The sequence below is a fragment of the Chelonia mydas genome, chromosome 12, assembly GCF_015237465.2.
Source record: "Chelonia mydas isolate rCheMyd1 chromosome 12, rCheMyd1.pri.v2, whole genome shotgun sequence".
Taxonomy (NCBI): Eukaryota; Metazoa; Chordata; order Testudines; family Cheloniidae; genus Chelonia; species Chelonia mydas.
In genome coordinates, this window is record NC_051252.2 from 40,088,593 (window position 1) to 40,101,006 (window position 12,414).

At 41.5% G+C, this 12,414-nt stretch overlaps 1 protein-coding gene across 7 annotated transcripts in view; it reads left to right on the forward strand.

Annotated features, from left to right (window-relative positions):
* Nucleotides 1–12,414, forward strand: part of NFAT5 (nuclear factor of activated T cells 5) — a 152,879-nt gene that overhangs the window by 77,353 nt on the left and 63,112 nt on the right. For 4 of the 7 annotated variants that reach the window (XM_037877569.2, XM_043526020.1, XM_037877568.2 and 1 more), the window contains exons 3-4: nt 1,233–1,791; nt 7,777–7,969. In XM_037877569.2, coding sequence (XP_037733497.1) covers nt 1,233–1,791; nt 7,777–7,969 — 752 coding nt within the window. Of the gene's footprint in view, nt 1–722; nt 785–1,232; nt 1,792–7,776; nt 7,970–12,414 lie in introns of all 7 variants that reach the window. The other 3 variants (XM_037877570.2, XM_037877571.2, XM_037877572.2) reach the window with 3 other exon arrangements.

The window sequence follows — 12,414 nt, forward strand, 5'->3', positions numbered from 1 at the left end:
AGAAAATAGTTCCTTCCCTGGAGGGTTTACAATCTGATGTAAAACATAAAGTTCTGTGAGTTGTTCTGCAATAAGCTACTATCATTGAAAACATCTACTTGAGTTTTAACCTTCTTTGTTTTTGTTAACTTGCTGATTGATATGTCAAGTTTTGAGAGATTTATTTTAAAAAAAGTCTTTAGCAGAAATGACCCTGTTGCTCTTCAAAAATCTTCTGTTTTTGTTGTTGTTGTTGTTGAACCCTTAGTCCTGCTTTCCTGTATCGAGGGCAGTCTGATCTGTAGGGTTCCCAGTTTAGTTAGTCAAATAATTTTTGCTAGAGTAGGTGGGTAGATAGGTGTAGGACTCTATTAATGTCTCTGAGGACGCTGAGGCATGATTGAACTAAGAGTTCTGTCCCCTCACTGGTTCTATATGGCTTTTAACTCTGTATTTAAGGGGACCAACTAACAAGTTCCTGGGAGATGGGGGTATGTAATCTGATGCTGACTTCTTCAGCCTCTGAGTTCCTAGTGGCCTTTTATCTTTCCATGCTCAGCATGCTACAAATCAGTTTTGTCCCTGTTCTGAACCTACACAATAAACAACCCATATCATAGTGACTGGTACCAGTTCCATTTTGCCTACAATTCAGTTGATTTTATATTTTATTTCTCATTTTATAATTGATATCTGGAATCAGCAGCAATTTTCTCATTTATTTTCTCATATTTTTATTCCAGGATTTGCCTCTGAAGCAGGGAGTGTCTGCATTAAAAATGACCTGTAGTTCTCTGCTTCATAGGTTAGAAACTTATTTTAATATTTTGTGGCTAAGCACAGTCCCGTCTTTTCAAAAAATTCTAATAATGAATGGTTTAATTGGCATTGAATGTGGACTACAAGCATACATTTTGCATTGGGGTTTCCATTGTTTTAGATAAAATGATTAGTCCAGTTGAAGCAATAAAAGCCTTGTTGTTTGCTTGCAGCCTTTTTTATGACCTAAAGTTAACTAAAAACGTAACTGATTATCATTCAAAAGTTTAAGTACCATTTGGACACTTCAAAAATAATATTGTATTGCTTAGACCTTGTATTGCTTGAAGCATTTACATTTTCAAACTTACCAAATTCCAAATTTCATTTGGGGGAAAAATCAGTTTACAAATCACATTATTTCAATGGGACTGCTATAGCCAGCACAGGTGCAAACATGTGTCTTGTATTTACTTCTGAATTGTACACCGCAGATGCTTCTTCAGCTCCCTCCTCTTCCTCCATGGGCGGTGCTTGCAGCTCCTTTACCACCTCTTCCAGTCCTACCATTTACTCTACCTCAGTCACCGACAGCAAGGCTATGCAAGTGGAGAGCTGCTCCTCAGTCGTGGGGGTAAGTAACCGAGGGGTAAGTGAAAAGCAGTTAACCAGTAACACAGTCCAGCAGCAACAATCAATGCCGAAGAGACATACAGTCCTGTACATCTCACCACCACCTGAGGATTTGCTGGATAACAGTCAGATGTCCTGCCAAGATGAAGGGTGTGGATTGGAATCAGAGCAGAGCTGCATTATGTGGATGGAGGATTCCCCCTCCAACTTCAGTAACATGAGCACCAGTTCCTACAATGATAACACTGAGGTGCCACGTAAATCACGCAAACGAAATCCAAAGCAGAGGCCAGGGATCAAACGTCGAGATTGTGAAGGATCCAGCATGGATATATTTGATGCCGACAGTGCCAAAGCGCCTCACTATGTCCTTTCTCAGCTCAGCACGGACAGCAAAGGCAACTCAAAAGCAGGAAATGGGTTGGTATCTACATTTTTTAAAGTTCTATCACCATATGTAACACCAAGCTAATAAAACATACTCCTGACTTTTCTCAAGTGTTCTACTCAGGTTTTCACATAAACACAGCCTCTCCTTCCCTTTTATATCTTAGCTCATAAGTTTCTTCTAAAATTGCTAAGCTTTACAGAGAAGTAAAGCTAAGATTTATTGCAATATAACATATTCTAGGCTTAGTTAGTTATTCAGTCCAGTACTGGTGAGATTATCCAAGCTTTTTTCCCCAGTGGATTGAGATTCCCAAAGGATAGAAAGCTTTTCAATTCTATGGCTCCATCCGTAAAAAGTCTATTTAAAAAGAGCTATAAGTACTGAAGAGATCTTACAACTGTTCTACACTGTCTTCCTAAAAATACCTTGTTCAGATTTTTATGTGAGGATCTCAGTTGATACATTTTATCTGCTTCTGTCTGTCTTTCTATTTATCAAATAGAGAGAGCGATGGATATGGAAGTTAATTGCTTGTTACGATTTTTCAGCATTTAAATTAACACGTCTTTCACTTTTTATTTGATAAAATGTTAAGATTATATGCTGAACCAAATTTTGTTTTTCATGTGAACTCACTTCTGTATTTGATTTTCAGAAATAAATCTCTAATCCTGTTTCTCTCTGTGCTTCTGGGTTGTGTGCATGTGTGTGTTCGTATGTGGGCAAGCCTGGGTGGTGGTCTCTCATCTCTACCACTTCACACAGTTTACTAAATACATTTCAGTAGTTGCTTTAGAGAGAGAAAACGTCCATGAGTTTACAATAGTTTGTTGGGGGGTTTTTTGTTTGTTTTATCTGTGGCTTCTTTAGTACTTATTTTTATACTGCAGTCAAGTGGGTAGATTTATTTTTTACTTTTATGTATGTGCTTGCAATGTGTTCTAATGTTCATCACTGGAATGGTGAACATTAAAATATGACTGACTGGAAAGATGAGCTTTTCATATTCCTAAGGGAAACAGCCTTTAGTCTGTGTTCCCAGGGTCATTGCAGTTCCATACTTAAAATGTTGCTTTGAGAAAGTGATTCTAAGAAACTCTCCAGAGTGGCCTGCGGCTTCATGGTAGATATCTCATTTGGTAAGATGAGAACAAGGCTCAACAAAGGATGTAGAGTAAACATTGCCACCCAGTCTTTTCCTCTTGCCTTCTGCAAAAAAGTACTTGATCAATGGAACAATTTTTTGTCTGTTTACCACAAATGGTCTAGACGTATAAGGGAAACAGTCCAACATCTTGGTGATAAGTTCACCAGGAAAAGTTTATAATACTGTGAAATATTAAGTATTTAAAATTGATTTGTAGCTTCTCAGATTAATAAATAAATTGTTTGGAAAGCTAGAAAACAAGGGTGCACCAAGCTTACAGGAAAGAAGGCAATTATCAGTTACCATGGAAAGAAGTGCTCTTCCTGTAGACAAGAATTGTGTGTGCATAGAAGTTTTCTCCAGACAGGGAGCACAGGTTTAGTAAGCTGCAGACGTGTGACCTCTGTAGCTTTAATAATGAAGAAACTAGCAAAATGTTCATTACTACCATAACAGGAGCTAAGCAGCATGCATTAATAAAGGAAAGGTTATGTTTATATAGCCTTAACCTTTTGGAACATTGGGAACAAAGTTGATTATAGTAGTATGCATTATACAATATATCTAGATTGTAAGAAAAAAATTGATAAAGTTCCAGGTAGCAGATTCTCGTTAAAAGTAGATGCTTTAGTATCAGAAGTGGGTAGTACACCGGACCCTTGCTAGAACGCGCGTCTATATAGCGCAAATTCACACATAATGCGGTCGCGGCCATGGATCCCAAATTTAATTAGTTTAATTGGAATTCATTTTAATGCAGTCCCTGCGTTAACGCAGTACCACGCATGGATCCCAAATCCCACATTCTAGCAAGTGTCCGGTGTATACAGAAATGGACGGGAGGGGGAACATCTATGTCTAGAGTACAGAGATGCAGCACTACAAACATAGATTGTGGGAGTGACTGTAGATTTTTGCTTTTCTGCCTAGTGGAGCTCAGACAAGTTAGTTGACTCACATTTTGGCATCAGGAGAAGAGGGAGGATGATGACATTTGTTATATTTGCTAATTCATGCAATTGAAATACTAGCTGCCTCAGAAGAGACTTCTAATCTTCTGTCAGAGCTAGGGAAAAAAACCCACTTCCATAGAAACTGTGAAGAGAGTTTGTGAAAGCCTTTTTAAAAGGCTTTGATTTTTGATGATTTTCCAGGGCAAACAGGAGGATTCCTGTTCCTCCATTGGAATCATGCCAAGTCTCGGTCTCACTATTAGTCTCAAGTCTTCATTTGGACCAGCTATGGTTCAGATGGCACACATTTTAAGTTATCAGGACAATGAAGAAACAAATAAAACAAAAATAGGATGTTGAGATATTGAGTAGGCGTCATGGAATGTGTTCTACTAAAAGCATTTGGCTTTGGCAGTTCGTTTGAATGTCCATGCCAGCCTTGAATGTCCATGCCAGTCAGAATGATTTGTTTGGTTCTGATACCCATTAAGCTAATTAATAAATAAGTATATGTAAAATATTGCTGTTGCTGTTTGCACAGGCATGGAAAATGGAATGCCACTGATTCTGGGAGTAAAAGGTAACTGAATTTAGAAGGACAGTGTAGAAATACCAGCTCCCCTTTATAGTTGGGAACAGGGACAAATGAGAGGGATTCCAGTGAAATATTTAAAATTCCTCTCTAATATAGGTAATTAGATTGTAAATAATAACCATAATTTCAAGAGACTCTTAAGGGGAAAACATTCCAAATAATTGGCAATCAGTACCTCTTCAAAGAAAAATAACACAGTATATGTGGAGTATTTTACCAAGCAAGGTAACTCAGGATTCAAAAGTAGAATAATTAAAGAAAACACATAGGTAACCTGGGGAGGCCAAAGTATTAAATGTGTATATACTTTTAATAGGTCACACGTCTGTCTGTCCTTCCCATCAAAATTTCTATGATCTTAGTGTCCTTCATTAATCTGTTTAGCTGGAATTCTGAGTGTGAGAGATCAAAATGTGTGACCCATATGTTTCTGTATTGAGAATTCTCTTGTGACATAGGTAATTAGGTGAGCTGTAAAGGCAAAGAAATGTGAATCCCAATCTCAGAGCTCTGAACAATATGACTATACTTTCATAATAATTAGATTGCTTAACATTCCTTTTCTGATTCCCATGTTTAATTACATGATTTAAAATTCTGGATGTCATGAAAAGCAGAGAAGATGTAGTGCCTCAAAACTTAACATCATTCTTTCAACTGCTAGTATATTGGAATAATTTCCTAACAAACTATGGAGAACTGATAATCTAAAGTCCTTGAATGTAGTTAGTATTTTTGGTTAACTAGGACAGTAGTGTAAATCATACTGCTCTCTACATTTGTTTACTTAGTGTTTCATTGAACTTGTGTAGATTGTTCCAACTGGAAGAGGGTTTCTGTAGAATAAAAAAACTGGGTGAAAATAAAACGGAAGGGGTTTTTGTGGTAACAGGCTGTTTGGCTACACTGAAGCTGAATAATAAGGATTTCTTGCCATAAAATGGTACTGTTGCAATTTGTATGCTTTTATAACCTCTAAGTTCTACCTCTTTTCTTTTAATTTGAAAGCAAGCCTACAAAACAGGTCTGGTGAAGCACTTTGGGATTCTGTGCTAAGATTGAATAAATAACGGGCTCAGAGGACAGTTTGAGTCTTGAGAGGTTAAATTTCATAAATACACAAAATTAAGTTTCTGCAGCCCTTGATAAATCATCCACTAGATGCTTAGTTAGAAGATTTATTCATACTTGTTGCAAGTGTTCAAGGGTCTTGCAAGATTTGGTATAGGTGAGAGCATAATGGATGAAATCTTGTGAAAAATCAGACATGTAGCAGTATTAAGGGAAAAACTTGCACTCTTCTCTACAGCAATGAAGGCCTGTCTTGTAGCAAAACTACTGTGGTTCAGCTATACAGGGGTTAGGCAAGGAGTTGGGGAAACCTGTAAAGAAGATGTGCATTTCCTGTAGATTATGGAGCCTTGCTCTGTGGTATTGTACAGTGAGAATTTCAGGCTGGATACTTTGCAGATCCACCATTGTGTAAATCCATGGGCCATCACCTCTTCCAATCAGAGTGCAAATAGCCTCTCCAGGTTTAAGGCTGGCAAAGTTGCCAGGAAATAGGTCCACCATCAGTGAATGGCCTTGAGGAAGAAGAGGTTTCCTTTCCTTCCCCAGCCAAATTGCTAACGAGGGAATCTCACACTTTTCCCTTTTTTCAGGCTATCCACACACTCAAGAAGGCAACACTGGCTAGTTGACATTTAGACTGTTTCTTCACAGACATAAATGCAGAAACTAATTGTTGATACAGTTAAAACGTACATTCTGCATAAACTGATTAAGCCCTCTCCCAGCCTACCACAGTTGCCAGGGGAATAGTTCTGTTCAGTATTGGTAAAGGTGTTTATCAGACTTTGGTTCATGATATTCTACAAACCTCCACCGTATAAGGTCAGTGAGACATTCTCTCTTGATCCTTTAAAATGGACAAAAAAATTGATTGTGAAATGTTATACTTTGGAGGGCTTCTTCGTTCAGGTTTTAATTATGGAACTGATCACAAGATACAGTATGTTTGAAGACCAAACACCTGGGAAAAGACGGTCTTGTTGCATGCACTGCGTTTGTTTTAAAATCAGTGCAATTATGGCAAATCACCTTAAGCCAAATACTTTTGAAACAGCTTTTTCATATAAATTTCTCAATCTGATCTGACAGAAATTGCCAAATACTAGTTGTGAACTTGCATGGTCATGCAAATTCAGGAGGAGACAGGCATGAGGCTGTTTTTCTGTCTAAGAAGAAATTTATATCATTTAAACTTAATTCTGGTGAGGTTTTAGGTCATATTACAAATATGCATATCATTTTCCCTACGTTTTCTGATTATACTGGGAAGACCATATATGTCTTCCTCCTATTATTAATGTATTCTAGTAATGCTAATTGGTTTCCCCTCTGCTATTTATGTGAAAAACAGTTCATATTTTCATAGAATGGAGGAGACAGGGAAGCATTGTCCTGCCTTACCCTCCAGGGTTCCTTCTCTGTCAGTGAGACAAGTCTAACTTAAACATTTGCTCTTATAAATATTTCACCTGCCATTTTATTTTTTTTAATTTATGGCAAGGATGGGCAAACTTTTTGGCCCGAGGGCCACATCGGGGTGCAAAACTGTATGGAGGGCTGGGTAGGGAAGGCTGTGCCCCCCAAACAGCCTCGCCCCACCCCCTGTTCGCCTCCTTCCACTTCCTGCCCCCTGACTGTCCCCCTTAGAACCTCTGACCCATCCAACCCCCCCTGCTTTTTGTCCCCTGACTGCCCCATCCTGGGACACCCCCCCCTCCCCAAATCACGCCTCCTGGGATCCTATCCCCTATCCAACCCCGCTTGCTCCCTGTCCCCTGACTGCCCTGACCCCTATCCACACCCCCACCCTCTGACAGGCCCCCCAGGACTCCCACACCCTATCCATCCCCCCTGTTCCCTGACCACCCCAGAACCTCCGCCCCATCCAACCGCCCCCTGCTCCCTGTCCCCTGACTGCCCCCTGGGACTCCCTAGCCAACTTTTGCACTGCTGCACGCACGCCACCGCTGCCCTCTTACCATGCCGCTCAGAGCGACAGGAGCTCGCAGCCCCACTGCTCGCGCAGCGAGCTGAGGCTGCGGGGGAGGGGAACAGCGGGGGAGGGGCCGGGGACTAACCTCCTGGGCCAGGAGCTGAGGGGCCGGACAGGACGGTCCCGTGGGCCGGATGTGGCCCGCAGGCCGTAGTTTGCCCACCTCTGATCTATGGCCCTTCTTTACATTGATTTGTTTTTATATGGGAATTTCTTATAACATGTTCTCAATGGTCTGCTTGGACTTCTCAGAGCATCAGAAAGCCAGAAAGGAGCCGGAGGGAAGAAGAGCCCGATGCTGTGTGGTCAGTATCCTACTAAAAGTGAAGGCAAGGAGCTGAAGATTGTGGTACAGCCGGAGACCCAGCACAGAGCTCGGTACTTGACTGAGGGCAGCCGAGGCTCAGTGAAAGACAGGACACAACAAGGTTTTCCAACTGTAAAGGTAGTCTGTTTATAGTAGTACATGGCAATGATGTGGGGAAAAGGGTTAATGTCATCCTTGGATGTATATGCAGGAGTAGAGAGTAGGAGCAGAGAAGTGAATTTACCTCTGTGTGGCTGATTGGTTAGACTGTTACTGGAATACAGCATCCAGTTCTGGAATCCACATTTTAAAAAGAGGCTTCACAAAATTAGCGAAGGCGCAGAGAAGAGCCACAAAAATGAATTGAGGGCTGGACAAAATGCCTTACAGTGCAGGCATGTCTACATGAGCCTTGCAGTGCGGATAGACAGATTTGTGCTAGCAGAGCTCAGGATAGCGCACTTAAAACTAGCTGTGTGGAGGACACGCTGTCTAGCAACCAGAGCTTAAGCCATGGGGGTTGTGTGGGCTAGAGCTCAGTGGCTAGCCTGACTCTCTGCTGGCACCCAAAGTCCACACAGCTAGTTTTAGCAGCTAGCACAAGTCTGCCTACCTGGGCTGGGAGGCTCGCTCCCAGTTGCTGTCTAGACATACCCTGAGAGACTTAAGGAGCACAATCAATTCTCAGAAAGAAGATTTAGAGCTTGCTTAATTATAGTGTACAAGTATCTTCCTGTGGACAAAATACCAGACACTAAAGGTCTCTTTAATCTAGCAGAACAAGAATTAATGGCTTGATGTTAAAAACAGACAAATTCATGTTAGAAATAAGGCTTCGATTTTTAACAGTGAAGGTGATTAGCCATGGAAATAAACTACCCAGAGAAGTAGTGCTTTCTCCATCTCTTTAAATTTTCAGTCCTTATTCATAATGAGTTCCACAGATGCATGACACTGGGTCTCTGCTATATACAGCCAAGGAGTGAGACTGAACTGGTCAGTCAGTGCCAGGAGAGCAGTGGCTCCACCTCTGAGAAATTGCCAATTTTTCATCTGCTTCCTTAGCTGCAGGCAGGCAGACCAGCTCCTCCCTGCTTCAGAACAAATGCAAAGAAGAGAAAAGAGGTGGGAAGGAAAGCTGACATTTCCAGGCTTTCAGGGTCTGCCTTTATCAGCAGAGGGGGTTCCTTTTCTCCTCATAGTTATTGGGACTCTCCATGCCTCCTGCTCACCCATATAGAATGCAACATAGTGGAAAAGGCCAAGAAGAGAAGGAAAACCAGAAACTGTCTCCAGCATCTCCCTAGTGACTGAGTGCCTTGGTGGAGATCTGTGTCTGTTCCATGGAGACCCAAGCCTCTCTGAAGCTAAGGCAGGGTTTCCTGCAGCCATTCCTCCTTGACCCAAAGAGCACCCAGGAAGCAGTGGTAACAAAATCACCTAGGCTGGCACAGGCAGCTGCCCCAGACCCAGCATGAGTGGCAGCTCCCTTCCCTTCTCTGGGGAAGCATAGTTTGAAGCAAAATATCAAAAGGCCAGTGAAGCTTTTCAAGCATGAAAACTGTCAGGGTGCATCAGGACTACAACATAAACAAACATGAACTGTCCTCTACTACCCCAAGGGCCCCTACAGTCTTTAACAGGCAATTCTAACATGGATGGACAGTATTGCAAGTATGGTCCCCCTCAACCTTGGGAAGATGAGCTTCTGTTGCTTCTGGGAATCAGTGATCTCCTATGTGGATATTCTTAGTGACCCTGTGCTTGCGTGAGTTTCCTCTTCTCTTCTGCTCAGTGATGGTGTCTCTCCTTAGGAGATTTCCAAGTTATTCAGATGTTGGATGAGTCTGAGCAGATTCAAGTCAGGCTTCCCAAAAGGTAAACCAGTCACGACTGTTGTCACCACAGATGCAGTCTGGAGGGATGGGGTGCTCAGACAGGGACGAAGATTGTTCAAGGGATCTGGTCCAAACAAGACAGCAAGCACAGGAAAACTGGAGAGAACTCTGGGTAATTAGCTGTGGTCTCAAGCCTCTGTTCACAAGCTTCCTGCATGTGCTGATCATGACAGACAACACCTGAGCCATGTCACATGCCAACAGCACTAAAAGAACCTCACCTCCTGATGATTTGTGTAAAGAGGAATCTGGAGTCACTTCGCTTCATAACCAAAGGGAAATGATTGTAGTTCATTCAGCCAGCATAAGTTACACCGTTCAGTATGGGAACTACACGCAGGGGTGTTCTAATTTCTGCTAAAGGAATTTAGTTTCCCAGTGATAGATCTGTTTGTTCCCCACCTGAATTACAAATTTTCAGTGTTTTTCTTTTGCCAGTAGAATCACAAATCTAAAGCAACAGATGCCTTGTCACAAAGATGGCAAGATATGACTTCCTTCCCTTTCCTCTTGTCACTAGAACTCTGTAGAAGATCAGAAGAGAGCCAGCTGCGGTAATTCTGGTAGTCCTGTTCTACCAATGAGGCCTTGGTTCTCAATCTCCTCAACATGGCACAAAGACCTTCCATTTGCATTCCATCCAGAAGGCAATCGAAAGATATGTCTACCCAGAGGAAGAAAAAACACAAAAAAATAAAGATCCCTAGTAGTGAGTCTTGGAGCCTGAGTCAGATGACTTGGGCTCATGCTGTGGGGCTAAAAATAGCAGTATAGACATTCTGGCTCTGAAACCTAGTTAGGGGTAAGGGTCTCAGAGTCTGGGCTCCAGCCCGAGCCCTTAGATCTACATTGCTAGTTTTAGCCCATAGCATGAGCCCAGATCAGTTGGTCCGGGCTCTGAGACTCACTGCCAGGATTCTGTTTTTATTTTTTAATTTCTTTATTTTTTTGCTGTGTAATGTACCCTAATATGCATAATTCTTCCTTGTAATAAGAATCCAGCTTTTTGAATAGAGCCTTTTAAGCCGAAAAGGTTAGCCAGAAGAGGTAATATCCACATTTTAGCTGTCAGAAATAAATCTACTAACTCAGTGGATTTAAGGACCTTGCTGAGGTTTACCCATTGGTACCAGGACAAGGGTTTCTCTGCTACCATGGATTCTTGAATTTCTTCAAGATGGACTCAAGCTATGCTGACACCCAAAAGTCAAGTTGCTGCTTCGTCTAGTGTCCTTAGCACAACAGACAAGTAGTGGATTTCATCTTGTCCAGAAGATGGTATGCTTTTTTGAGAGATTGGGTTGGGGGGAGGAGAACAGGACGGGATGGACATCCCTTTTATGTTCTCCTAAAGTGTAGAGTTCTTGCATGGGATCTTAACCTGATTCTCAGTTCCACTATAGGCCCTCCATTTGAACCGCTCAGGAAAGTGTCGTATGATTTTCTAACCATTAAACCGGTCTTTTTGTTAGTAATCACATGAATTTGCAGGTGTTTGAATTGGGAACTCTTCCTGGAACCTGAGTGCTGCAGCTTCTATAAAGATAAAGTCAGATTCAGAACCAGAACCAACACTGCCTTCATACCAAACGTTGACTCTATGCTCTAGAGAGCACAGGATATTGTCCTTCTGTCCTTTTACCCAGCTCCATTGCATCCCAAAGAGAGATTGTGGTACACTTGAACATCTCACAATATATATCCACTGCACAACTTGGTTTAGAAAGACAAATAATTTGTTCTTTATTATTTGGTTCCAAAGAGAACAAAGGCTTCAGAATCCTCCATTTCCAGGCTGAGCTGTTGTATCTCAGAAGCATGCAATTTCCTGGGCAGAAGAACCATATGCCTCACACAAGGTTTTAGAATAAAGTGATTAATTAAACAGTAATAAGTCACTAGGACTGGAATGGATTCACCCAAGAGTTCTAAAGGAACTCAGATATGAAATTGCAGAACCACTAACTGTGGTACGTAATCTATTGCTTAAATCTGAATCTGTCCAAGGTGACTGGAGAATAGCTAATATGGTCCAGATTTTTAAAAAAGGCTCCAGTGATGATTACAGACTGGTAAGCCTAACTTCAGTATGAGTCAAACCAATTGAAACTACAGAAAAGAATAGATTTATCAGACACATAGATGAACACGAAGTGTTGGGGAAGAGTCAATACAGCTTTTGTAAAGGGAAATCATGCCTCACCAGTCTCTTAGAATGCTTTGGGAGAGTCAACAAGCATGTGGGCAGTGGTGATCCGCTGTACTTGGACTTTCAGAAAACCTTTGACAAGGTTTCTCACCAAAAGTTCTTAAGCAAAGTAAGGTGTCAGTGGGCAAAAGGGAGGGTCCTCTTGTGGATCAGTAATTGGTTAACAGATAGGAAACAAAAGGTAGGAATAAGTGGTCAGTTTTGACAGTGGTGAGGTAAATAGCAGGGTCCCCCAACAGTCTGTACTGGGATCAGTGCTGTTCAACATATACATAAATGATCTGGGAGAAGAAGTAAACAGCAAGATGGCAACATTTGCAGGTGATACAAAATTACTCCAGATATTTAAATCCAGAGCTCTGCAAAGAGTTTTAAACGGGTCTCACAAAACTGGGTAACTGGGCAAGAAAATGGCAGATGAAATTCATTGTTGATAAATGCAAAGTTAATGCACTTTGGAAAACCTAATCCCAACT